At 39.3% G+C, this 27,049-nt stretch overlaps 1 protein-coding gene and 1 long non-coding RNA gene across 15 annotated transcripts in view; one reads left to right on the forward strand and one right to left on the reverse strand.

Annotated features, from left to right (window-relative positions):
- ST3GAL3 (ST3 beta-galactoside alpha-2,3-sialyltransferase 3) overlaps positions 1–27,049 on the forward strand; it is a 203,826-nt gene that overhangs the window by 23,300 nt on the left and 153,477 nt on the right. For 8 of the 10 annotated variants that reach the window (XR_005554260.1, XM_039323074.1, XM_039323081.1 and 5 more), the window contains exon 3: positions 19,200–19,247. The exons of the other annotated variants lie outside the window; for them this stretch is intronic. Coding sequence is in view for 7 of the 8 variants with exons in the window: in XM_039323074.1 (XP_039179008.1) it covers positions 19,200–19,247 (48 nt within the window). In the remaining variant the exon portion in view is untranslated. The remainder of the gene's footprint in view (positions 1–19,199; positions 19,248–27,049) is intronic. 10 annotated transcript variants of the gene reach the window in all.
- The window catches only part of LOC120298904, a 98,704-nt gene continuing 74,457 nt past the window's right edge, over positions 2,803–27,049 (reverse strand). For 3 of the 5 annotated variants that reach the window (XR_005554265.1, XR_005554264.1, XR_005554262.1), the window contains 4 exons: positions 20,742–20,849; positions 18,541–18,586; positions 18,296–18,418; positions 2,803–2,955 (listed from right to left, as the gene is read on the reverse strand). This is a non-coding gene — a long non-coding RNA (uncharacterized LOC120298904). Of the gene's footprint in view, positions 2,956–18,295; positions 18,419–18,540; positions 18,587–20,741; positions 20,850–24,369; positions 24,499–27,049 lie in introns of all 5 variants that reach the window. The other 2 variants (XR_005554263.1, XR_005554261.1) reach the window with 1 other exon arrangement.

Raw genomic sequence — 27,049 nt, forward strand, 5'->3', positions numbered from 1 at the left:
GGTGAACAAATTCTAAATTTAGTTTTGAATATCAGTTTTCTTGATCACTTCATTTCAGGTATGTTTTCTTGTGTTCTCCTGCCCAGTATCCCCCCTGAAACTATAGTATTTTGGGAGCTAAATATATGCTTATGGGGGTTTAATTGTTTAGCCTGTGGCCCATTATTATGTGATTTTATGTTACAAAACTATATTGTATATTTTATATGTGGCTGAAGACAATTCCTCTTCACTCAGTGTGGCCCAGGCAAGCCAAAGGTTTGGACATACATGGTTTAGGACGGTGCTATTCATTGACTTTGTACCTGCAACTAAATAGAATAGAAAGAGACTAGATCAGTGGTTCTCAATCTGGTTAATGCCGCGATCCCCAGACGGTCGTAAGTCGAGGACTACTCAACCGGTCGTAAGTCGAGGACTACTCAACTGGTGCAGCATCGTTTGCAGAATGGGACTTTTGGCGGGCTCAGCAGGGCAGAGACACCCTGGACAATTCCTATTGGCTTTTGAAAGCCAACAGAATTAGACTTTATTCAAGAGAGTCTATTCTATTGGCTTTCAAAAGCCAATAGAATAAAAGGGAGTAGCACAGCTAAGGAAAAGGGGGAAAAAATGGCGGACTGCGTTGTTTGGTGACCCCCATGAAATGGTTGTTCGACCCCAAATGGGGTCCCGACCCACAGGTTGAGAACCACTGAACTAGATAGAAAGCTATCATCTTTCTATCTTATCTTGAAAACAGAATAATTCTTCAAGAGAGATATAAAAGTGCATATGTTTCTTGATCAGGCCACACAAGTGAACACTTTGTTTATTTTTCTGTCAGGGTTAGTATCTAGCAAAGAAAGAACAAATAGAGGAAAACCTCATAAAGTAATCTCATTTAATGAGGAAGTTTGTTAAAGTAGAAAATCCAAATTTTATTGGATTTTTATTTACAATCAGATGTTTTTGTTGCGGTTTTCCTTCAATTAAGAAAGTAAAAGACACCGTGGAACCCTTCTTCCATCAGTTTAATATTTAGTGTGACTGAAACTGTTCATTCATGTGTTCATTTAACATTGTTTTTCAGTTCCTTTATTTTAATTCCACAATTAATGCTCCTTCAGTGATATAATGCAGTATAGGTAGTCTTTATTTAAGGACCATTCATTCAGCAACCATTCAAAGTTACGATGGCACTGTAGGAGGGGGACCTATGACTAGTCCTCAAAGATGCAGCCATTGCAGCATCCCTGTGATTCTTATGTGATTCTCATTTGAGACATTTGCTGCTGGCTCCCTGTAAGCAAAGTCAATGGGGAAGCTGGCAGGAGGTTGCAAATGACTGTGGGAAGCTGTGGCCCACATGGGATTCACCTAACAATGGCAACTGGGACTGCCAGAACTGCTATCATAAATAAGGTGACCAACCGTCCTCCTTTTGGGAGGACAGTCCTCCTTTTGTGAGTTCTGTCCTCCCTCAAAAAATGTCCTCCTAAATGTCCTCCTTTTCCATATACCGTCCTCCTTTTGGGAGGACAATCCTCCTTTTGTGAGTTCTGTCCTCCCTCGAAAAGTGTCCTCCTAAATGTCCTCTTTTTCTATATTTGAAGATTAATCTGCAGGGCTTTTTTTCCCTCATAGAACACTCAGAAGGCGTTCTGAGACCTTTTTTTGATGGTTTTTTTCAACTTTTGCATGAGCTGTGCTACTCCCCCTATTGGCTTTCGAAAGCCAATAGGAATTGCTGCTGAGTGCACCAAAACATCCGGCCGGCAAATTTTGCATGTGCAAGTTGCAGGAACTTTGCACCCCTCACTGCTACCCAACTACACCATCTCCTACTTAGTTCCGAAGATAGCTGGAGGAGACTGGAGCGGTAAGTTTCTCTTGATCTTCCCTGTTCGGTTCTACACAGGGATGCACAGGGTAGGTAGTGGTGCTGGGGGGCAGCTGGAGGGGTGGCTGCAGGGCTGGAGCTGGCGCGGCTGGTGCTTTGCGAGCCGCGGGGCCGGCTCTATGGGGATGCGCAGGGTGGGCAGTGGTGCTGGGGGGGCAGCTGCAGGGCCGGAGCTGGGGCAGCTGGTGCTTTGCCTTTGCAAGCCGTGGGACTGGCTCTATGGGGATGTGCAGGGTGGTGCTGGGGGGCAGCTGGGGGGGCTGCAGGGCTGGAGCCAGCGTGGCTGGGCTTTGCCTTTGTGAGCCGTGGGGCGGCTCTATGGGGATGCGCAGGGTGGGCGGTGATGCTGGGGGGTGGCTGCAGGGCCGGAGCTGGCTCGGCTGGTGCTTTGTGAGCCACGGGGCTGGCTCTCCATGGCAGGGCAGCAGTGCTGGTGGGGCGGTTGTGGGTGGGGGCGCGGCAGGCAGTTGACCTTCCATGGGCCGCATCAGCTGGTGGCCTATGCAGTGCTGACCTGCGCTGCCACCACCTCGCCCTGCACACCTACGTGGCCGTCCTAGAGCGCCTGGCTCACAACACCTGCCTCCGCCGCCAGCCCCCGCGCAGTCCAACCATGTAGATTTTTGGCAAGTGAGAAATCGAGATTGAATGTTGATACTCTAGCTGCAGCACTTGCCGTAAAATTCAATATGAAGGATATTTCTTGTTCAGATATTTCCAATATATTGTTAGAAGATGATACATTGACAAAAAATATTCATTCAATGGAAAAGTACTCATTTAAATAATTAATAGGCATGTAAGCATAATTACAATATAAAATGTTATTTTTACAAATGTTTTTTATTATGCATTTATCATATTATAGTGTATTCTGTATTATTGTTGCAATAAATACAATGTTTCTTTTATTTACGATATTTTTTCTTCAATTTATTCGTGTCCTCCTTTTCGTTGTAAAAAAGTTGGTCACCTTATCATAAATCACCTCAGTTGTGTGTTGTTGTGCTTTACAACCATGCCTCATAGCAACCCAGTTCCTGTTCCAGTTACTACTGGTAAGTGAGGACTACCTGTAGGTTTATAGAGAGAGAAAAGAAGGGAGTTGGAAGGGAAGGAACAAGACCATCCTCACAACAGTTTAATAAAAAATGTTAAAGACTTTTTAAAGTTGCATTTTTGTCAGTCTCAGTTACTGCAAATGACATAAGGTCCATAAAGCTCTCTTATTCATGGATTTTAGAGGATTTTTAAATATATCTTTGTTTGCTGAATCTTCACCCCTAGCTAGGTTTTATTGGAATCTGTCCTGACAGAGAGTTTATTTGCTGTTTTGATTTTTTATTAATTATTATTCTACCATGAGGGGTGGTGCTGGCTACCAGATCTGCTGGCTTCAAAACAGAGTTAGACGTAAATTCCTGGAAGTGATGGGGTGTGATTGCCACTGAAGGCCATCTCTGAGGGACCAGTGATCTTCCTTGGGCAGCTGATTGTCTACTGGGAGAACGCTGCTGAACCTGATGGTTCAGGGGCCTAATCTAGCAAGGCACCGATTATGTTCTTATGTATTAGTGGTTTTTTTTTATCATGTTGATCTATTTATTGCATTTATAATTTAAACTTGTTATAATCTGCCAGACTCTTTTGGATTGGTGCCCTCCAGATGTGGTGGATTAAAATCACCAACTCCTGGGGTAATTAGAATTGTAGAAAAGCCTTGCCTGTGGCATCCTGACAAATTCTGGAATGTTTAGGTTCATTTTAAAATTTATTTTTAAATTGGAGCATTCTGCACAGTAATATCAACAGAGAATAACTCAGTTGATAGAGTCCTTTAGGTTCTTTTGGTATTATGTGCCTTTAACCTTATTTTCACACTGCCGTGATTCATTTTGCAATCGAATCACCTTAGAAATGGAATGACTAAAATCATAACAAAAATACACTTAATTGTAACTGGCAGTGTTCATTTCTTAATGAAGAACTTTTAATCAACGTTCAGAAATGTGCTAATAACTGTAGATCTGATCTAAGAAATCAGACTATATTTGTACATATAACTGAAGCCATTGGATATGTGGGTCACCCAATAACCTACACTTTTAGAGGAGAGAAGTGAAACTTCTGCAGCCAACACAGCATGCCAATGATGGGGAGAGGTGATTGATTTCATTCAGAAACATCTGGAAAACAACAGGTGCCCAACTTGGGAGGTACGATGAGATGGGCAGAAATGTTTTTATAAGGTTGAAGTGATTAGTAGAGTATTGTTTGTTGATATATTTCTTCATTATGTGATAATATGCATAGTGGCCTGCAACTTTTATTAAAGGGCTGTTAGTGAATGAATAAAAATTACATTTGGACCAATAAAGAATCATGTTTCAAACTGGGAAAGCAACTTATTAATGACTATGGCAGCAATTTCAGTATCTCCGCTTTTTAAGATGTTTAGTAACTGTTAGTTGGAAGTCTGCTTTTCATTATTTCCGTATCATCTGCTAGCAAAAGAAATCATTTGGAAAGAAGTATCATCAAGCAGACTTTTATTTAAAGCAGACCTTGAATCAGTGACACATGCAGAGCTAGTTCGGTGTGAATCAATTTCTCTTATCCACACTATTGTACAAAGATGTGTGATTTCTAGAATAGTAAGCTAATGGAAGCCTTATTTTTAAATTATTTAAATGTTTTTTTTTATCCTGCTCTTCAGAGAAGCATATTACAAAGATCAGAGAACAGATTGTTCTTGCCCACAGCATAACAGTCTAAAATGACAAGGCATAAAAGAAAGAGGGTATTGGTGGGATGGAAAATAAAGAAACATGTGTTCTAGATTACTGTTTCAAGAATTCAGCAGCAGTCTGTGATTTAATAGATGACATAGCTAGATCCAACTAGGACTATTAGGTCTTGACTGACAAACTCCAGATGATTGCTTAGGGAAATGAAGGGGCTCCAACTCTTTGCTGCTGTCTCATGGTCATTTGAAGTTTTGCAACCTATTGACAGATCTGGTAGCCCAAATCTACACTGGTTGCTATTTGTTTCCTCTGTTAGGCTCAATAATGCAGTTGCTCTCTGGAGATAAGGATTTTTCAGCCACAGCTGTTGATAAGATGTTTGACATTTTCTGATTGCAACTTGTTCTCCTGTTGATGCTTTAGTAAAGGTAATTTGTTCTTGCAGGTATAGCTTAAACTATATCATATTCAAGTAGTTCTTGACTTAACGATTCATTGAGTGACCATTCAAAGTTACAATAGTACTGAAAAAAGTGACTTACAATCATTTTTCACACTTATGACCATTGCAACATCCCCAAGGTCATGTGATCAAAATTCAGACACTTGGCGACTGGTTCATATTTATGATGGTTGCAGTATCCTGGGATCCTCTTTTGCAATCTTCTGAAATCAAACTTTCAGCTGGGGAAGCCAGATTCACTTAACAACCATGTTACTAATTTAACAACTGCAGTGATTCACTTAACAACTGTGACAAGGAAGGTCGTGAAACGGGGCAAAATTCGCTTACCAACTGTCTTATTTAGCCATAGAAATTTTGGGCTCAATTGTGGTCATCAGTCAAGGACTACTTGTATCATGGAAAGTGAGGGTGAAAGCCTTATTTTATACATCTGCTAAATGATGTTTGGTTTGGTATAGCACCATTTCAAAGGTATTTGAATGCACGTATGTTTCCTGCATATTTCAGCCTTAGTGTTTCTCTGAATCGAATCCAACTTGGAGTGGAGAACACGATCTGTCAGTTGATTCAAGCCTTGACTGCATTAAATAGTAGGGCACAGTTCCAAAAAAACACTGCATCATGTGTTAACCATGCCTTTTAAAGAATTTATATACATTGTAGCGTATTGGTGTAGGAACAATCACAGACAATGTCTGTTGCTGAACCAACTAGGTTCTATGTTTATAAAAATATTGATGACGTAAAAAGGGTTAATTATATTTTTGTATACCTTGTTAGAAGCTCCTGACTTACGTGTAAACTGATGGAAACTTACCTTTTGTTGGTAGACCCTGCTAGCTGGAATTTTGTTTTTAAATTTTTTCTGGAAATTACAATTTACACATTTTTTATATACGCCATAACATTTCAAAATGTTTAAGTTCTGATCTTTTCTTTTTATGCAAAAGTTACTTCATTTGAGTTTTGGAGCAAACCTGCACAGGTGAGTCTTTTATTCTTGATTGGCATTTCAATTGTAAACCTGATATGCATTAGTTTCTATCATTTCGTAGGCCAAATACATTTTACAAATAAAGACCACACACACAACCTTCAGTTCTTGCAACACTGGAAGGAGGAAAGACTTTGAAAAAAGCTATTACCATGTTATCGGTAGGAAAAAGAAATGAAATGGAAGTTACTAAGTGCTTAATTTTCCAAGGAATTGAGGGAAGTGATGTAGGATGAATAGTGTCAAAAACAGGGATGTTTCTGCTGGTAGGTCTCTGTGTGGCTAAAAGTAGATTGCCAATGTTTGATCTCCAATTGTTCAATGGTAGCAACATCAAATAATTCCCTTCTTCTCTCTCCAATTAAGTCTGCTGAGTTGATCATTTTATTCTACATTTTCTTGCTTCAAGCTTATAAACAGTAAATTATCTGAGGGATTGTGTGCGTATGTGTATACATTTTACGTGTATACATTTTACTTATACTGTCTGTAAATGCCAGTATACCAGCAGCCCCCAACATTTTGGGCACCAGGGACCGGTTCTGTGGAGAGAGGTTTTTCTGTGGACCGGAGGGGGCGTGGTGTGGTTTCGTGAGCTGCCTGCATCCCACAAATGAGGCTTCGCTTGTTTGCACCGCCCGGTTTCTGGCATGCCGTGGCCTGGTGCCTGTCCACGGACTGGGGGAGGTGGACCCCTGCAGTATACCTCTGCAGAAACTATTCATGCTTCTTATACTTCTGAATATTAAGACTTGTGAGAAATATAGATTCCCTTAAGCTTCATGCCTGCTCACTCTTTTTTATACATTTTTATTAAATTTTGAAATAGGAAATAAAAACTTGCAAGAATAAATACAGAATAACATGAAAAAGAAAGAGAAGAAAAGAAAAAGACAAAGGTGTAGAAATAAATATAAATATGAATAGAAAATTATATTTTATTCTATGTTTACAAAAGAAAAGCTCACTCTACTGTTACAAAAGAAAAAGAAAAGCTAACTGTAGAAGTGACTCCTACGTATAAGTAGATGTAGTCTCTGCTTTTGGATTCATTACATTCTCTTTCCGACATGGTTTGGCTGAGATCTTTGCAAACCTGATGCCATAACATGCAGCCTTCTTGGTGGTATGCAAAGTTTAGCAAAATACAAGTTATACTCAAAGAAATCAGAAGAGCTAAGCTGTCTGTAAAGTTATTTGCATGTTCAATAAACAGAAAATTACTGAAGCCAAGGTTCTCAAACTTTGTGGTGTTATGACTCTTAATTGATTTCTGTGACCTCTTCATGTATAGAATTGTCAGGCTGTGCTCAGAGAGGGCTTCCATTGTCAGGAAGAGCTCCTGCTTTGTTAGCTTGTGGAGGCAGAGTGGGAGCATAGGAGCAGTGCCTATACAAATGAGGCTTGCATATCTAAAACTGGAACATGTTCCTGAGGCTGGGGCTCTCCTTTGATGGCCTTTGTGCTTTCAGCAATGAGTGCTTCATCAATTTCAATTTCCTCCTGAGGGCTACCCAGGATCAAGGCATTCTTGCCCAGTCTCGCTATCCCATTCTTACAAGGGTGGCTTTTCTGGGAGACATCATGCTGCATATTGTCACTGAGCCTGCACACTTATTCTAGGCAGTTTGAGATTCTAGTTTATGCTCAGTATACTGTGTCCAGCCAAATATTTCAGGAGGGAGTTTATGAATTCCAAGTTCCTGCTAGGAATGTTTGCTGGGGAGATGGGGGGGAGGAGAAAAAACCCAGCTGGGGATAATTAGCACAATAGAATTGAACCAGCAGGTCTTGCTTCGTGGTCTCTTCCATTTCCTGTTGGCTCAACAGTATTACAAAGTTCCTCAACCCCTGTGAAGACTGCCCTGGACACTTCTACAGATACCTCTCTAGATGTGAGTTCGGGGGAGAATGAACCTGCTCCTGGCACATCAGAAGCTGAGTTGATTGAAGGCTCTGAGCAGCTGCCTGTGATGAGGAACTGCCTTCTGCACCTGATCCAAGAACACGTAGGGCAGAGAAAAGACAGGAGCAGAGAAGGTCAGCCAGATTACTTGTGAGGAGAAAGCCTTGCCCTTCTTCATGGGCTGCACCAGAAGCTGGCTATTTAGCACAGCAGATGGAGGTGATGCTGAGAACAATATGTTTGTTTCCTAGCTGTGTGTTTTCTGGTCATTGTGATTCCTGCTTTGCTTTGGATTGATACCATGCCTTGACTTGGATTATGCCTTGGGAACTCTGGACTTTTCTTCCTTGTGAACTCTTTTGTGTTGGGGATTTAAGTTTGCCTGGTGGCTTTATTTTGATTGAGAAATTTTCAAGTGCCTTGTGAACTCTTTGGCCATTGTTCTGCAGATTAGCATTGGTCTGCTCGTTGCTGGACTTACTTGGGATAGTTCTGATTTTTTAGTGAAGGGAATTGCCGGGCAATATGAATACACTCACTAAACCACAGTTACGTGTGTCTGTGAGTGAACAGGACAGCACAATCTCAGGGAATGTGTTTCACAGCAAGAATGAGCCACCTACGCCACTCCAGGGAACTCACCCTAGGAAAACTGGCTATGGAGGAGAGGCCTCACTCATGTAGCAGCTTTGCTTAGTATTTACTCAGTGACCAAAGGCTAAATGCACCAAGAAGCTGGTTAGCCATGGTTTGACCTGTGAATATATGGAGGAATTTAAAGTCAGCAGTGGAGGATATTTCTCACAGTTCCAATCTCTCCTACATGCTTGTAGATTAGAAGAGGTAGTATATTTGAGTGAAAATATTCCCTCCATGCAATAAAGCTAGTTCCAAGATTGTGCAAAGATTTGAGTTCATACAAATGCGAGCACAGTGCAGCTGTCCTTCAGAACTCTGGCAGAAAGTTTAGAGGGGGGGGGGAGGAGTCAGGAGTAGCATATGTTTCCCTTTCTCTGCCCAGTTTCAGTTTAGCTGAATATCTGAAGAAAGGTAATGTGAAAACTACTAAGCTGAATACCTGTCAAGGCCCCAAATATCTTCCTTATGCTCCTCTTTCTAGTGTAAATCTCAGCATTGGATGCCACAGGATTCATGATTCCTTTCAAAATAAAAGTGAGGAAAAAACTAAGACTGGTGATGTCAGTTAAATAAACTTTGATACAAATATTATATGGATGGGAAGAGAGAAGACTTGAGAGTCTATTTTGGGATGAGGATTTGCTTTGATATGATAGATGAAAACATGTTTTTTTTAAATTATCCAGTTTGAATCCAGAGGTCTTTGCAGAGACCTCAACTGGTACATTCTCTGCTCCCAACACTAACTCCCTCACAGAAACAACTTCTTCTTCTTCTTCTTCTTCTTCTTCTTCTTCTTCTTCTTCTTCTTCTTCTTCTTCTTCTTCTTCTTCTTCTTCTTCTTCTTCTTCTTCTTCTTCTTCTTCTTCTACTTCTTCTTCTTCTTCTTCTTCTTCTTCTTCTTCTTCTTCTTCTTCTTCTTCTTCTTCTTCTTCTTCTTCTTCTTCTTCTTCTCCTTCTCCTTCTCCTTCTCCTTCTCCTTCTCCTTCTCCTTCTCCTTCTCCTTCTCCTTCTCCTTCTTATTATTATTCTCAATCATCGCACAGTCAGCCAGATGTTCAGACTGGATTTGGCATTTTGTCTACCTATCGAGTCCTTACCCAGGACCTGGGATAGGCAGATGTAGATGTTTGATGGTATTACAGGTATCGTCGCAGGATGGAAGCAGTTCCTAATAAGGCCGCCTTTTGCAATTGACTAATAGCAAATTTGTCAATGCCAATGGTGTTCAAGTGGTGCTCCAGTTGTTTTGGGATTGCGCCCAAGGAGCCTATGACTATTGGTACTACCCTTGCTTGCTTTTGCCACAGTCTTTCTATTTCTATTTGTAGGTCTTTGTATTTTGTTATCTTCTCCAGTTCTTTCTCTTCTATTCTGCTGTCTCCAGGCACTGCCACGTCCACTATCCAGACTTTTTTGTCTTTCTTATCGACAATTGTTAAGTCTGGGGTGTTATGTTGCAGGTGCTTGTCTGTTTGAATTCTGAAGTCCCAGAGCAGTTTAATTTTATCATTTTCTATGACTTTCTCTATTTTATGATCCCACCAGTTTTTGCTTACAGGCAAATGATATTTTTTGCAGATCTTCCAATGCACCATTGTTGCTACTTTGTCATGTCCGCTGCTTGTAATCAGTCTGTGCAATCTTCTTGCAACAGCTTACCAAGTGGTCCACTGTTTCTTCAGCTTCTTTGCATAGGCGGCACTTACTGTCTGTTGCTGTCTTCTCAATTTTGACTTTGTATGCATTTGTCCTTAAGGCTTGGTCTTGTGCAGCCAGAATTAGTCCCTCGGTCTCTTTCTTCAATTTTCCTGCTCTTAGCCATTGCCAGGTTTTATTATTATCTGCTTTCCCAGCTATTTTTTTCATGTATTGGCCATGTAGTGCTTTGTCTTCCCATGCCTCTATTCTGTTCTTCATTTGGTCTTTCTTGTAGGCCAGTTTGGTCTCTCCAGTAGTTAGTAAGCCTTCCTGATATACTAATTTCAGTGCATCTTCATCATTGTTCTTCAGATATTCTTCCAAAGCCATTTTTTCTTCTTCAACCATCTGATGTACTTGTAGCATTCCACGCCCACCTATTTGCCTTGGTAGATAAAGTCTATCAATGTCACTGCGTGGATGAAGGGCATGATTCATTGTCATTATTTTTCTGGTCTGCCTATCCATTGCTTTTAGTTCTGCTTGAGTCCAGTCCACTATTCCAGCTGTGTACCTAATGACTGGGATTGCCCAGGTGTTGATTGCCTTTATAGTATTTCCTCCATTGAGTTTGGATTTTAATATCTTCTTCACTCTCTTGATGTATTCACCTCTAATCTTTTTCTTGACTTCAGTGTGCTTGATGTTGTCAGCTTGAAGGATACCCAAGTATTTGTAGTACTCTTCCTCATCCAGACTCTTAATGTTATTTTCGTGGGGCATCTTGATTCCTTCAGTTTTCACTATTTTTCCTTGTTTGATAGTAAGTGTGGCACATTTGTCCAAGCCAAACTCCATTACAATATCTTGGCTATATATACGGACAGTGTTGAGCAGCGATTCTATTTCAGATGATGTTTTTCCATACAGCTTCAGATCATCCATGTAAAGGAGGTGGGATAGTCTAGCAGATGTTTTTGATGTTTGATAGCCATGTCCTGAGTTATTCAGTATTGTTGACAGAGGAAACAGTGCAATAACAAATAGTAATGGTGATAATGAATCTCCTTGAAATATTCCTCTCTTGATATTAACCTCTCCCAGCCTCTCACCATTGATCTGCAACTGTGTCTTCCATTGTGCCATCGATCTTTGCACAAATTTTCTGATGTTTCTACTTACTCCTGTTATTTCTAGGCACTTGATTATCCAGTCATGTGGCAGAGAGTCAAATGCCTTTTTGTAGTCAATCCATGCCACATTCAGGTTGGTCTTCCTTCTCTTGCAGTTTTCCAAGATCATTTTGTCTATTAGGAGTTGATCTTTTGTTCCTCTGCTATTGGGGCGGTTTCCTTTCTGCTCAGGTGGAAAGAGATTGTTTTCAACTAGATGCTGTTGTACTGCATCAGCTACCACACCAGTTAGTAATTTGAAAGTTGTTGGTAAGCAGGTAATTGGCCTGTAGTTACCTGGTGTTGCCCCTTTTGCTGGATTTTTCATTATTAGGTAGGTTTTCCCAGTTGTTAGCCACTTTTCAATTTCTCCTCCTTGTAGTATATTGTTGAACTGCTTGGCAATGAGTGGGTGTATAACAGTTAGATGTTTCAACCAAAACCCATGCAGTTCATCTTCACCTGGTGCTGACCAATTTTTGATTTTCTTTGCTCTTTTTTCTACCATTTTTGTTGTTATTACTAGTTCTTTCATTTCAACTTCTGTTTTATTTGCATCCACCTCTTTTAACCAAGCCGCATCCTTGTTGTATTTCTTTGGGTTATCCCATATCTGCTTCCAGAACTGCACTGTTTCTTCCTTGTCAGGTACTGACTGATTCCTTGCAGTTTCTCCATTGATGGATTGGTAGAAACGTTTCTGATTGGATTGAAATTGGAGGTTCTGCCTATAGTTTGCAATTCGAGCTTCATATCTACTGATTTTCCTGGCTATAGCTGTTATTTGTTGCTTTATTATTTCCAGTGCTTCCTTGATCTTCCTTGTTTCTAAGTGGTATTTCTTGATTAGGTATTCTTTGGTCTTCTTGTTCTTCAGCTTCTTTTCTTTCATCTGTTCTAGCTTGCTTGCATGTGATCTTAACTTGCTGATCTTATTTTCTAGTCTAACCTTCCATTTTTCTGGTGCACTGTTTGTTTGTTTTTCTTTTTTGTTGATTTTGCATCCCAGGTATTCTGTTATAACTGCAGCTGTGCTGTACATTAGTTGGTTTGTTTCTTGCAGTGAATTGGTGCTTATACTTGCTATTGCAGTATTTGCATCTTTTAATGCTTGTGCTAGCTGTTTCTTTGGAACAAGCTTCAATGCAGGCAGCCTTATTCTGTTGTTTTTGTGCTGTTCTAGATGCTCAGTTATTCTTTGTTTCAATTCTTTTATTTCTTTAGTTAGAGGGTTTTGTTCTTCCTGAGGAAGAGGTGCCTGGTTTCCAAATGAGAACAGTTGTATATCTCTACTGGATTCTTTCACTGCCAACTCCCCCTGGTTTGCCTCTACATTCTGAATTACTTCTTGTAAGGCTTTGATTTCTTTGCCCTGGGTAAACCTTTGCAGTTCGTCTAATTCTGTTTCTGTAAATACTTTATTTCGTGTTATAAATCGGCGTTGATCTGCTAGTCTCTGTTCTGTTATTTCTGATTCTGGATGTTGTTCTTTCCAGAATTGGTGCATTCGTTTTAGATATCCTCGTCTTGTTGGACTTGATCTGTAGTAACAGATCATTATTTCTTTGTTTTCCATCACTGTGTATCTGCGACGGGTAAACACCTTTTCTTCCAGTAGTTCTGCAGCTGCTGGCCCTGGTTGCTCAGCCAACAGTCCTGAGTCCTGTAACCCATTTTTCACCAGATATCCAGGAACTCCAATATCTAGTGCGGACCTTGTTAACCCGGGCGACGTCCGAGCCGGTATGGCATTCTGAAATTTACGTCTCACCATATTTTTTATGGGAGAGACACTCTTTGTCTGACTCCTCTGATGAGACCTGTCCAGTATGGTTGAACCTCTGGCATAGCTCTCATCTTCCTCAGAGTACACAAGCCCCACAACCACGTCAAGGTAGTGCCTCACTGGGGGATTATTATTATTATTATTATTATTATTATTATTATTATTATTATTATTATTATTATTTTTATTGGATCATCGCGCAGTCAGCCAGATGTTCAGACTGGATTTGGCATTTTGTCTACCTATCGAGTCCTTACCCAGGACCTGGGATAGGCAGATGTGGATGTTTGATGGTATTACAGGTATCGTCGCAGGATGGAAGCAGTTCCTAGTAAGGCCGCCTTTTGCAATTGACTAATAGCGAATTTGTCAATGCCAATGGTGTTCAAGTGGTGCTCCAGTTGTTTTGGGATTGCACCCAAGGAGCCTATTACTATTGGTACTACCCTTGCTTGCTTTTGCCACAATCTTTCTATTTCTATTTGTAGGTCTTTGTATTTTGTTATTTTCTCCAGTTCTTTCTCGTCTATTATTATTATTATTATTATTATTATTATTATTATTATTATTATTCAATTATGTCTGGTTTTTGGAGACTGCCTGGACAGGTGTCTGCTTTATCTTGGCAGGGTTATTCAGAAGTAATTTACTTCTTTTCTAGGACTGAGAGAAAAGGACAGGCCCAAGGTTACCAGCTAGCTTTGTTCCTAAGGCAGGATTAGAACTCATGGACTTCTGGTTCCTAGCCTGAAGCCTTAACCACTACACCAAACTCTTTGCTAGTACTTACATCAGAAAAAATAATGGGCTGTGATCGCTGACAACTTCAAGAATAATTTAAAAAACACCATAGTAATATATAGGTGTTAAACCTTTAAATGGCATTGAGAATTGAAATGTCCACAAACAGCATGCTTTATTAGTTTATACATGCCCTGCAGGAGCACTGAAAATATCTGGTGTTGAACTTTTCCCCCTGGTATTCAGAAGCTGGCAATGATTTTTACTTACTATTATTATTTATTAATTAATTCAATTTATATGATATATTTTGATTGCAAGCCAGCATCCAATTGGGAATAGCCTATTTTAAATATTCACTAAAAATAGGAGCTGTTTTTATGTGGGTTTTTTTTTTTCAGTTTTGAAAGAATAGTTCTCTGAAATGTTGTTCAAGGTCTGCACTATTTTAAAGGAAAGAAGCTGCCAGATAAATGTCAGGGCCTCGCTGTGTTTGGTTTGGATTCTGGAGAGTACTATTCCTGTGGTATGTAAAGCAAGAACTGCATCAAACTCTTATTAAGTGTATATTATTCCTGTGGGACCTGTGGTTTCTTTTGTTATTTCTCAGAACTCTGTTCAAAATATAGTATACAGTCTGTTCATACAATTCTAAACTCTATATTTTTTCCTAGCACAGAGGATTATTTTTCTGCTTTTGAATATAATGATGAAAAAGAAAGCGGGAAATGATTTCTTACAAGGGAATAATTTTGAGTCCAAAATAAATTAACTGAAAGAAGGTCATAGAAGGAAAATTATCCCCCTTCCTCTTCTCCCAGCCTCCTGAAAGGACTGGCTCATCTCAGGACCTACTTTATCTATCTATCTATCTGTTATATTTGTAGGCTTCTCACTGGGGACAATTCTGAGTGGTATACTGATTAAAAACACAAATAACAATCAACACCGTAAAAAAGAGAAAAGATTTGTAAACAGGGAGACAACAAACACAATAAGAGCAAAACAACCCACAGTGAGCCTATGTAACCTTAGCCCAGTGGTGGCGAACCTGTGGCACGCGTGCCAGAGGTGGCACTCTGAGCCCTCTCTATGGGCACACACGCCATCGCCCCAGCCCCGCCTCCCCCCATGGTCCCTCCTCACCAGAAGCCCCCCAGAGCAGAGTCGCCCCTGGGTGTGGCCCATGCGGAACAGCGCAGCCAAGGGCATGGCAGCCGGGCAGCGGGGACAAGACTCCGCCCTTGCACCCCGTTGCACACAGATGATGCTGTGGGGCGTAGGTGGAGGCGTGGCTGCCATGGCACTGCAAGGCTGCCTGGGTGATCTGCGATGGGCCATGGAGGCAGTAGGTGGCCCTGCGGGCTGGCGGGATGGAATGCGACGGGGAGGCAGGTGGGTGGGTGCTGGAGCAGGGCGGTTTTTGGGCACTCAGTGTCTAAAAGGCTCGCCATTATTGCCTTAGCCCAACACCAGGGAAAGTTGGGGCTGTTTGTATCTCTGAGGGGATGCTGTTCCAAAGGGTAGGTGTCATGATGGAAAAGGTACACCTTCCAGGCCCCATCAGATAGCTTTACTTGATAGATGGATCCCAAAGCATGCTAACTCTGTCAGATCATTCTGGATGGGTACATATCACAGGAGAAAAATGAACCTTCAAATAATCAGGCTCAGTGCCTTGAAGGGCTTTTTTAGGTGACAACCAGCACCTTGAATTGCAGCTGGAAACCTGAAACAGAAATATTATATGGGCATATGGAGACACACTCATTAACTGCTGCTGCTGCTGCATTCTAGATCACTGTCTAAAGTAGTAGTATTCAAAGACAGCCCCATGCAGAGTGCATTACAAAAATCCCAATGAGAGGTTGATTGATTAGGAATAGGGCTGATCCAGAAGTCAGTGCAATTGGCACACAAAATGAATCTGTCCAAAGACCTTGCTGCCCACAGCTTTTTCCTGCTCTTTAAACAGGAACAGTGAGTCCAGGACAGCCTCCAAGTTGTTAACTAGTTCTATCAATGGAGTGCTATTCCATCCAGTATGAGGGATGGAAAATCCCTAGGAATGAGAAGTCCATGAACCCAGAATCTAAACATGTACTTCCTCATCCAGACTCCCCCAGCCTTCAGGCAGTTGTATGAGACCTTGTATGAGACCTGGTCAGTCTGAAGACAAAAAATACAAATGAGTATCATTAGTAGGCTAATATCTGACTGTATGTTGGTAGATATGTCACCCAGTAACCTTACATATAAGTTCAACAGAAGGGATAAAGAGCATCAAGCTCTATGGTACCTCACAGTGCAGGGATCTAAAGTGCAACACTCCCCCCCCCCAGCCAATGTCTAAAATCAAACACAGAAGAAGGGAAATTGCATTGCAACACATAACCTTCCACTCTCAATCCTTGCAAGTCAGTCTGGAAGCAAACCATGATCAATGATACTGAAACCTCACTGAGAGATTAAAAACAATTAGGACAGCTGCCTTATCTTCCCAAAGAGATTAAGGCCAACTAATGCCCCAAGCACTGCCCAGCAGTTATACCCCTCAATGAAAGCAAAATGTATGCAATGAGACAGAAACAAATATGATATCTGATGGTACCTTCAAATCGAACTTTTAAACTTTAGTCATTCACCATGCCAAAGAACACATATTTTTAACAATGAAGATTACATTTGAATATGGCAGATAAGGACAATTTAAAAAATTCACCTAAAGTTGAATGCGGCACTCCCCTTCCCTCGGTGCCGTAAGCATATGCTTATTTTGCTGGATGATTAATTCACTTGTGTCCCAGCTCTGCCAAAGATCAAAGGTCAGCAACAAATGCATAGTTTCTTTTTACTGTGACAAACCGGAAGCCTATCCAGATGATGTGATATGAAAGACTGGGCAGGAAAAATTGCCATGAATTGGACAGAGGCTTGCATCTTTCCTCCCGTAAATCTTAACATCCCTTGTCCTATGGTTAAGGAGAGCTTCCATAACATAAGTTTTAATTATTTTTAAAAGCCTGGGTAACTAGAAAGTGAATGGGGAGAAGAGAACTTTATTTTCATAAACTTCTTTAGGGAACTTCGTTTAAAATTCTGTCCAGTGTATTTAAAATTTGTGAGTAAGAATATGATGAGTTTCAGATAATTAATACAGATTAAACAACTTTTATTATATCCATTTCTTATGACTATTTATGGGTTGTCCTTCCTTATCAATTCGTCACAATCTGATTAATCTAATAAGTGAATAAAATATGTAGATTCTTTGCTTGTTTGAGGAATACAATGGGGACTAGGAGGAAAGTGAGAAAGCTAGTCTTGTGTGCTGTTAAAGCATCAGGCTAGAAACTGGGAGTTTAGTCCTGCTGTAGGCACAAAGTCAGCTGGGTGACTCTAAGCCAGTCACTCAGCCCTAGGAAAGAGGCAGTGGCAAACCACTTCCAAAATGAGGGGTCCTTAATGCTCTCTGAGTTTGGTTGTTTTCTTGTAGACATTACATTACATTCCTCACTAGCACTGATGATGTCACCTAATTTTCGTAATGAAACATAGGCAAGGAAACAACCAAGCTCAGAGAGTACCAAGGACCCCTCAACCGTGAGCTACACTGAGCTTTATTGGCATTTTCAAAATCTTGCTAAGAAAATTTCAGGAACTAGTCCAGGCAGTCCCATGAGACAACATTTGACTCGAAGGCACAACAACAACAGGAAAAACAACAACACAAGGAGGAAAGTCCTTTCTAAATAGGTGGCACGAATGGAACCTCTAAATCTTCTGAGAAAACTGATGTAGTAGCTGCATTTCAAAAACAAGATATTAAAAAGAGTCAATAGGTCAGAATATAGCAAAAGTATCGTTAGTATTTATTCACAACAAGCAATGTGTAAAGAAGAAGGAAGATTGATGGAGATAAGCTGATTTCATTGCCAAGGCAACAGAGGCTAAAACATTTGTAAAGTCCAGAACATCCAGGTAACATTTAGAAGTGACTCAGACTAATTTGTGGAACTATAAGGAGGAGATACAGCAAAATCAAAATTGCAAAATTTTGCTTTAATAGCCGGTCTCAATGAAAGTAATTTTAAACATCCTATGGAGTTGATTTCATAATCTGGTCTACCTAGTGTGGCTAATACAAGGCCTTCAGGTTGTGTACATGTACATGGCTTTCTTTAACCTGAATGTTAATGGAGTTGCAGGGATCATGGACAATGATGATCCATCAAGGTTAGAATTATGATTGCATTAAGAAGCTTTTAAAATAACAGCAACAATAATAATTGCATTTACATGTGTTTAAGCTTGTTTATACCTGCATTTTGAAGTCCAGTTTCTGGCATTAGAACATCAAGGGAAGAAGTGGAAAAATCCATGTTATCCCAGTTATCTCTTGGACAGCTGTTGGTAGAAGTGGATGAGCAAACCACTTAACGTACTAGAAAATAAGAAAGGAGAGATAAAATCAAGATAACAGCCATTGTGAAGAATCATATGGTCAGATGATAAGAAAAGTGAATAATTTTATCAAAATAAATGACATTATATTACCATGATTACCTTTTATTCCGTCTCCTTCTCCTGTATTCCAACAGATCCTTTTTTCCTTTAATGATTGGAAACACAATAATTAAATTCTAACAGTTTATTAGAAGAAGTTTATACTATGTTTGAGATGTTTTATAGCTTTTTACTGTAGAAAATAACCCCCTATTCATCCCCCAAAAAACATATTATTTTTTTTCTAACCATGTGCAATGAAAAGGCATCATACCTTTTATATTGTCATGTTTAGCTATTATACACATTTACACATTCTACGATATAGTAATTTAATGCAATCAGTGTTCTCTGTTACAAGATAAATATATATACAACTAAAATAGCTGCAGTACATTTAGAATTCACATTAAATATTTATAGCTCCTCAAAAGGGAATGGCAAACATGCTCCAAATGACTTTTTGTTGTGAGCCAACAAGTTATTGTAGGAGTTTATCTCTTATTGTACTGCTTACTTCTTTGCAGGAAAGTATATAAATCTAGGCCATTCTACTAGGACTGACTTCAGGAACTAGATTAATATTGTGATAAAATTTCTCTGCTGCATGTTTGGTCAATAGCCTGATTTTTTTTGAGGAATAGGACATAGGAGTTTCTTATTAACAAGTAAGAGTTTATATGACAAGGGAAAAATGAACTTGTACTCTTGTGTTACAGATTCAGTGGTTCTTTCCTCTGACTCCGTTGGACGTTCAATAGGCTCAGGTACAACTTCCCGTCCCCTCTTCTCTCTCTCATAAATAAGATTGCCAATTTATGTGTGACAGCCATGTTGGGAGGCAGATAAGTAGCTGTTAATCCCAATTTAAGATTACCTTTCATGATAGCCTTTGAAGGAAATTTGATGAGTCCTTTGAAAATAGGTAATTAAAGAGAACATAGTCTTTATATTATTTTCCCCAATGCTACATTTTTATTATTTAAATTGTGCTTTTGATTTTATTGGTTGAGAATCTGAAAGCTATAGTCTCAACTCATCTGGAAGGCACTATATTGGAGAAGGCTATTCTAGATGGGAGGTCATATTTGCAAATAAAAAAAAACCCTTAGACAGAACATAAAATTTAAACTGTAATATCAGCAAGCTATATTAGATAAACAAAACAAGTAGGGAAGTTTAACATAAAAACTGACAATGGTGTAGCAACAGAGCAGAACAGGATTTGTAAATTAAGCCAGTAAATCCCTGGCCACTTTCCTTGTTCTGTTTTGTGAGTTTGCTAATAATTAGCAGCAAAAAGATTCAGGTCGGCTGAGTGCTTTGGTCCATGTTATAACCTCTTTATTAAAATGCCCCTAGAAATGCCTGTAATTAGAGAAAAATGCTATTCCAAAAGATGTTATATCAACTGATTTATCTTTCCAAATGTAGAAGAAAATGGAGATGATGCTTGAGTGAAGATGGAACTATGTTCTGCCTTAACTATAACTGTAACTCCAATGTTTTTACTGCAGATGGAGATAGTGAGTTCAAGGAGACACTTCCTTTCCTCTATTTTTGGAACGTTATTGACCTGAATTTAAAAGCAGTGTGCTCATTTTAGAATACCTATGAACCGGTGTGGAACATAAGGAATAGCTGTAAGTCGTGATCGACAAATGATTTAGCTAAAAATAACAAGGTAGAGTTCTTAAGAGGTTGTGCTAAGACCCCAAATAAATAGTTTTCAGCAAGGGAGTATAGCTTGGGAGAACAGGAGTAGATTTATCCCTGATCAGCTTTAATCTATGTAAGCATGTGGCCTAAAAGAAGTTCCGAACCACCTTCTCTTTATAGTTAGTTAATTCTTGCCTTATGAAAATCTCTTTTCAGAGTACTGATTATATTGTAATAAGAATATTTACTGCCTTCCAACATGGCCTCTGGTTTTTTGCCTGCCCAGTAGTGCTGTGCACTCACTGAAAATTATTTGAAAAAAGAGCTTTGGACTTCACATGAGTTCACTTCCTCTTTTTGCTGTTCAGTAAAGTAGATCAACTATTAAGGCTGCAGTATTCGCCTGAATGAAATGATGCTGCAGCTGAAAGCACAGAGGCCTGAAAGAAGTCCAAATATTTAATAAGTATTATAGAGGTATTTCATTTGTATGAGGTCCAAAGCATTTCCTCCAAATAATTTTTGAACTATACACAGCCCTGCTAGAAAGCAATCAGGTGTAGCTTGCTACCTAACCCCAACAGGGAAGCCTAATTACTAACCTTGGACTTTAGTCTTTTGTAAGTAGAAGCTGCTTCTGCTCTTCTGTCTGCAAATCTAAAGGTAATTGGACTGGATGCATGATCTTCTCCCTGATTGCCTAGCCTTACCTGGTGAAGGAAAATATACTGAAGTTTTAAAGAGAAAGCAAGTGGGTTCATCTCTCCATTGTATAAAACCTCTCCAATAGATTCTTATGTAGCATATAAGCCTCAGAAGTGCTAAAACATGATTAAAAGAAAACAATTTATTTCCTTTTTTTAACAGATTTGAATTATTCTCTTTGTATCAGTGGCCAAATAGCCAGAAGAAGCTTGAAAATGGTGGCAGTTTATGATATTCCTGCCTGATGAAAGTAATTTAGGTGTAAGACTAGCTCTGCTAGTGAAAAATAATCTCTGTAACAAAGTTGAGTTGTGTGGTCTATTGCTAAATTGAGGGACAGCTTTCCTTATTGAAAGAAGGAGCTGAGAAGAAATTCACATCTCTTGTGCCTCTTGCAGTACTGGGAACAGATAAAACTAAAGAAGAGCCTTTCACCTTCCACACTCAGCCATTATTATTACAGGTAGTCCTTGAGTCATGATGATAACTTGGACCGGAATCTCCTTTGCTAAGCAATACCATCATAAAGCATGATGTTACTTGTATTGGTTAGTGATGACAATCTTGGCAATCCCCTTTGCCTTTGTTAGGCAATCCTATCAGTTGTTAAGCAAGGATCCATCCCAATTCTGGGAGTTGAAGTCCATGAGTCATAAAAGAGCCAAGGTTGCCTACCCCTGGTGTAGTATAATAAGAAAACACAGCCATATAAGATATTTAGAAAAAAGTGACTTAATAGAGCAGATTCATGAAAGGAGTGTTGTGTAAGTGATAACACCAGAGATATCAAAGATGTTATCTACTTTCCATTCATGATTGCCATGGTTCCAGTAATAACTATAATGACCTCAACTTGTAGAGTAAGCACATCTTGTAGAGCAGTGGTTCTCAACCTGTGGGTCGGGACCCCATTTGGGGTCGAATGACCATTTCATGGGGGTCGCCAAACCACGCTGTCCGCCATTTTTTTCCCTTTTCCCTAGCTGTCCTACTCCCTCTTATTGGTGGCCACACCCATTTGGGGGTCACCACAACATGGGGAACTGTATTATGGGGTCACGGCATTAGAAAGGTTGAGAACCACTGTTGTAGAGGTATATCACCAAACCAAATACTTTATTAACAAATTTCTGAATCATATGCAATTAAGAAACATTGGCACCAATTTTATTTGTTAAATTGATCTAGAGAGGACAAGAGTGGAATAATCTTTAAAGAAGAAGACTCTTCCATGAAGAAGAGGACAGTTTTAAATAGATTTCTTTTGGACTGGCACTCTCCACAAAATTACTATAGACTTTTACAAGCATTTAAATTGTGTTCTTGCAATAGATGATAAAATAAAATAAGAGCACTTAGTGTCAAGAAGAATTGTGTGCCAATCTGCAACACCCCTCATAGTGTGTGCCTTGGTGTAAAATTACATTTATGATCTGCATGCTAATGTCTTTCAACAGCAGTACTGAGAATTTTACAACCAGCTGGTTTAACATTCTCTGCCTTCATCAAAGTTTCCATTGTTTGATTATGCTTCAATCAAATACATCAATCTGCAATCTCCTTTTCTTGTGTGATTAAAAATTATACATAGTATAGTCAGTAAAAATAATTCTGCAACAGACTGGCTTCCTGAGTATTGTAATTGATCTTCAAAATATTAACATCACTTAAGAGATATATTTTGACAATGAAGATAACTGAAGTAGTGGATAGTTTCTACCTTTCAGGATCAACTATGAATTAGTAAAGGAATCAGCACTCAGATTCTGCAGACTAGCATTTAGTAGGGGAACAGTGAAGCCTTAGAAAATATATTCATGTGCCAAGATGTGTTTATACTCACAAAGATAAGAATCATGCAGTTACTGATTTTCCCTGTGAAATGCTATGGAGGCAAGATTTGGACCTGCTATGGAGGCAAGATTTGGACCTGCTATGGAGGCAAGATTTGGACCCTCTTAGTCTGATAAAAAGTGTGGGATGCTTTTGAATGTTGGTGTTAAGAAAGATTTTTGAAAACACCGTGGATAGCCCAGAAAATGAAAAGATAATGGAACAAAACAACCAAGAGTTTTCACACTGAGATTATTTTATGATGGACACATTTTGCGAAGACTTAATCTTGAAAAATTATAATGTGAGAAAGGATGGAAGAAAAGAGAATAAGAGGATAACCACCAGCAAAGTGGAATACAAAACTGTTGGGTGCAGTGTTGGAAGACTTGAATGCCTGCTGGTTGACCAATCATCTGGATGTCTCTTAAGTTGTTTCTAAGTGTCTATACCAACTTGATGGAACGTAATCTGTCACAATCAGTTAATCAACCTACCAACCAACTGAAGTAATGTATTGGGGGATATTACCTATAGTAGAATCACCTAACATTGATTCCATGTCTAGCAAGGAACAATTCTAAATGAACAACATAAAGCATTTTGTAGAATCTTAGGGTCAGAAGAAATATTAAAAATAATCTAATCCAAAGTCCTGCTTCATGTAGAATATGCTTTTTAGATCGATGGATAGTTTTGACTCTAAATATCTGTTAATACCTCTTTACATTACCCTGTAGATTTATCAGTGTATTAATTGTGAACATTGAGGTCTTTTTCACATGTATTAATGCCAAGTTAGATCATCCTCATTCCATAATTATGCCTTCCTTTTTTTCTCTATATACACATAACTTAATTTTTCTTCTTGTTACATTTCAAACTTTGATTTCAGCATTGTTCATTATTACATGCTGCTTGAATTTTTTTCTGTTGGCGAAAAGAGTGCTAACGTTAGTTTTCTATCATTTGCATAATTTAATAATTTAATAATCATATTTAATAATCCTCCTAGTGCCTTCAAAAAGGTCATTAATAAAAATGACTCTCCAAACCAATACAGAGTACTCTCTGTTTACAATGTCTCATCTAGTTATAAGTCCATCTAACCCAGTGGTTCTCAACCTTTTTAATGCCGCGACCCCCAACCGATCGTAAGTCGAGGACTACTCAACCGGTCGTAAGTTGAGGACTACTCAATTGGTGCAGCACCGTTTGCAGAATGGGACTTTTGGCAGGCTCAGCATGGCAGAGACAGCCTGGACAATTCCTATTGGCTTTTGAAAGCCAATAGAATTAGACTCTATTCAAGAGAGTCTATTCTACTGGCTTTCAAAAGCCAATAGAATAAAAGGGAGCAGCACAGCTAAGGAAAAGGGGGGAAAAATGGCGGACTGCGTTGTTTGGCGACCCCAGTGAAATGGTCGTTCAACCCCAAATGGGGTCCCGACCCACAGGTTGAGAACCACTGATCTAACCGCTGTATCACCTTACATTTTATGTTTAAGTATATTAGAAATTTATGATTTGTTGAGTTGAAATACGCTATCTCCATGGAATTCTGACTATCAGAAAAGATTAAGTTAGTCTAATATGATTGCTAATTGAGAAATACTCACTGATTTTTAATTGTTGCATTCCTATCCAAGTACTCACTAACATGGTGTTTATTAAGAAGCTCGAATATTTTACCTAGTACAGATGTCAAGCTGAGAAATCTGCAATTTCTGGAATCCTTCTCTTTTTGAAGACAGGGACATATTTGACTCTTTTTAAGACCTCCTCCCAGCCTTGTGGGACCTGATCAGCTCTCTAGGAATTCTGAAATGTAAATGTGGTTCTGTTAGTTCCTTTTGTATTTCCCTGCCCTAATGTCTCACTAAGCTATCGCTTCAGGTTCTTAAGATTGCTCCCACCCCGTCTCCTTCCAGTAAATCCTTTGTTCATCTTGCACATTAACAAATCTCTGCTTTTGACTTGCCTTAGACTTATTTAAATAAAATCTTCCAAAATTGTTTAATTGCTCAGCTGAACTTTCTTGGGGCATTTTGAGTTCTTTCCGGTATTACTGAGATTTCCTTGAATCGGTGAATGGAGGTGTACTTGGCATTTTGAACCATGTCTCTGTGGTAACCAGTACAACCAATGGGAGCAATAGAATGTAGGAGAACTACTTAAGAGCAGACCACGGAGACAAAAGGGTTTGTTCTGGAAAATTTCAGTTTGCAGCATGTGGAAAAGTACGAGAAAGACCTTAAAGCATAACAAAAAAATGTCTATGGAGAATCTCAGTCATCCAGATCATGGTTGTCCCAAAGGTGCTTTTTCAAAAGTCCAGTTGCCTTTTGAAAAAGCACCTTTGGCATCACAATAAATGGTTCTCAAAACAAAGGAAGGTTCTTATGTGAATTGGGCAAAGTAATAATACTAAAGTGGGAAAGGATGTGTAAGGAGAGTACCAAGTGTGGAATGTAAATCATAATTGAAATTGGATGAGCTCTGTAATACTTTGAAGCCATCACATTAAAAAAGGTACATGGCGGATTTCCCCCCTCATTTCTTACAGTATGATCTCAAAAGTAGATATCCACTGGATTTTGAATTTTGTGCTGTGTACATGTGTATGAAGGAGGGAGGAATGGATCTTGAAGCTGTTAGTTAAAAAAAATTCTAAACCTATATTTCTGTCCACATGTCTAAATAGCACTGAAGATGCTATAAAGGTCTTCTGTGTGACTCTCCAGGTGATAAACAACAGTTTGATCTTTTTTTTTTTGTCTTTGAGATATAGCTAACATAAAACTGTTTGTTTGAAGCTTGACACAATGAATAATTAGTTTAAAATGAAAAGAAAGCTTTTGAATTCTCTGTAGCTATTCTGAAGCTTGACAAAAATAAGCTGCTGTTGACAGAGAATGCTACAAATGTTTTTTTAAGTTTTTTTTCTTATAAGTTATCTTTGGAATTAGAAATAAATGCCTAGGAATAGGATGAGAGTTGCTATATTAGCAGTGATAATGATGTGCCATCAAGTTGGTATTAACACCTACTATGGTTTATCTTCAACCTGACATTTGAGTTATCTCGGGTACCTTCATTGCTATTATAATTAAGTCAGTCCTACTTGCTGCTAGTCATCCTCTTCTCTTCATTTTTCCTGGCATTATGGACTTCTCATGAGAGATTTAGCATCACTACTTGTGAAAAAGATCTTGGAATAGTTGATGAATGCAAACTGAATTTGCAAAGCCTTGGTTGTCAAATACTGCAGCAATTATTATTATTAGCCCTTTTTTATTGACCATCTATAGCTATGGGATGGGAACCACTCTGTGTGAGAATCTTTCTAGAAGAGTCTGTTAATATGCTTGTATTTGCAGTAGAATAATCTCTAGTCTTTATCTTAATTCTTTCACATCTTTTGCAGATCAAATTGACTTACACTAGAGGTCACCAAGAACTTGTGTATATTACTTTATTATCTTTGACTTTTATTAGGAAATATAATACAACTTCTGAAATGGAGTGAAAGCACCTTTTGTGCAACATTCACTTAGGGATGTTTAATTGCATTCATGAATGATATATGTAACACTGAATGGAATAGCAGTGACATCTAAATCAAACTCAGAAAAAGGGAGCAAATAGTTGGGGCCATAAAGCCTGCCAAAGTCCTTGATCCTGGCTTGCTTATTTATATATTTTGATTTTTTTTTAAGGCCACCCAACTCTAAGAAGACTCTGGGTGATATACAGGTGGTCTTCAGGTTTTGACCAGTCATTCAGTGCATGTTTAAACTTATAACAGTGCTGAATGAGTGTATTTATGACTGGCTTTCACAATTCTGGCCATCACAGCATCCCTATGGCCACATGATCATGATCTGGACAGTCAGCACCCATCTTGTGATTACAACATCACAGCGCTCATGATTTCCAATATTCCCTGCCAGGAAGTTAGAAGTCACGATCACATGAGGCCCTTGCTTAATGACCGATGTGTTCCTCGTTTACCAGTGGCAACCTGGACTTCTGGAATTGCCTTTGTTAAGCAGTGTGTCAAGTGATATTGCATTTTATGACCACATTGCTTAGCAAAGGCAATTCCAGTCCAAATTGCCAATGTACACTAAGGATTACCTGTAACTGTAATACATGGGATCTAATCAATAGGACCTGGAGAGCATCTACTCTGCCTGAATGCATTGGATGGGCAGAAAGGCAGTCATCAATTGCCAGGCCTTATGCCCTGAAGAGCTTTGTAGATAATGACCAGGACCTTAAATTATACCCAGAAGCCAATTGGTAACCAATGCAACTTGCAGAGTAGCCATGACCCATGGACATAATGGCAAGCCCTTGTTATTGCTTG

This window comes from Crotalus tigris, unplaced genomic scaffold (genome assembly GCF_016545835.1).
Source record: "Crotalus tigris isolate CLP2741 ecotype Arizona unplaced genomic scaffold, ASM1654583v1 scf7180000024167.7108832, whole genome shotgun sequence".
In the NCBI taxonomy this organism is placed as follows: domain Eukaryota; kingdom Metazoa; phylum Chordata; class Lepidosauria; order Squamata; family Viperidae; genus Crotalus; species Crotalus tigris.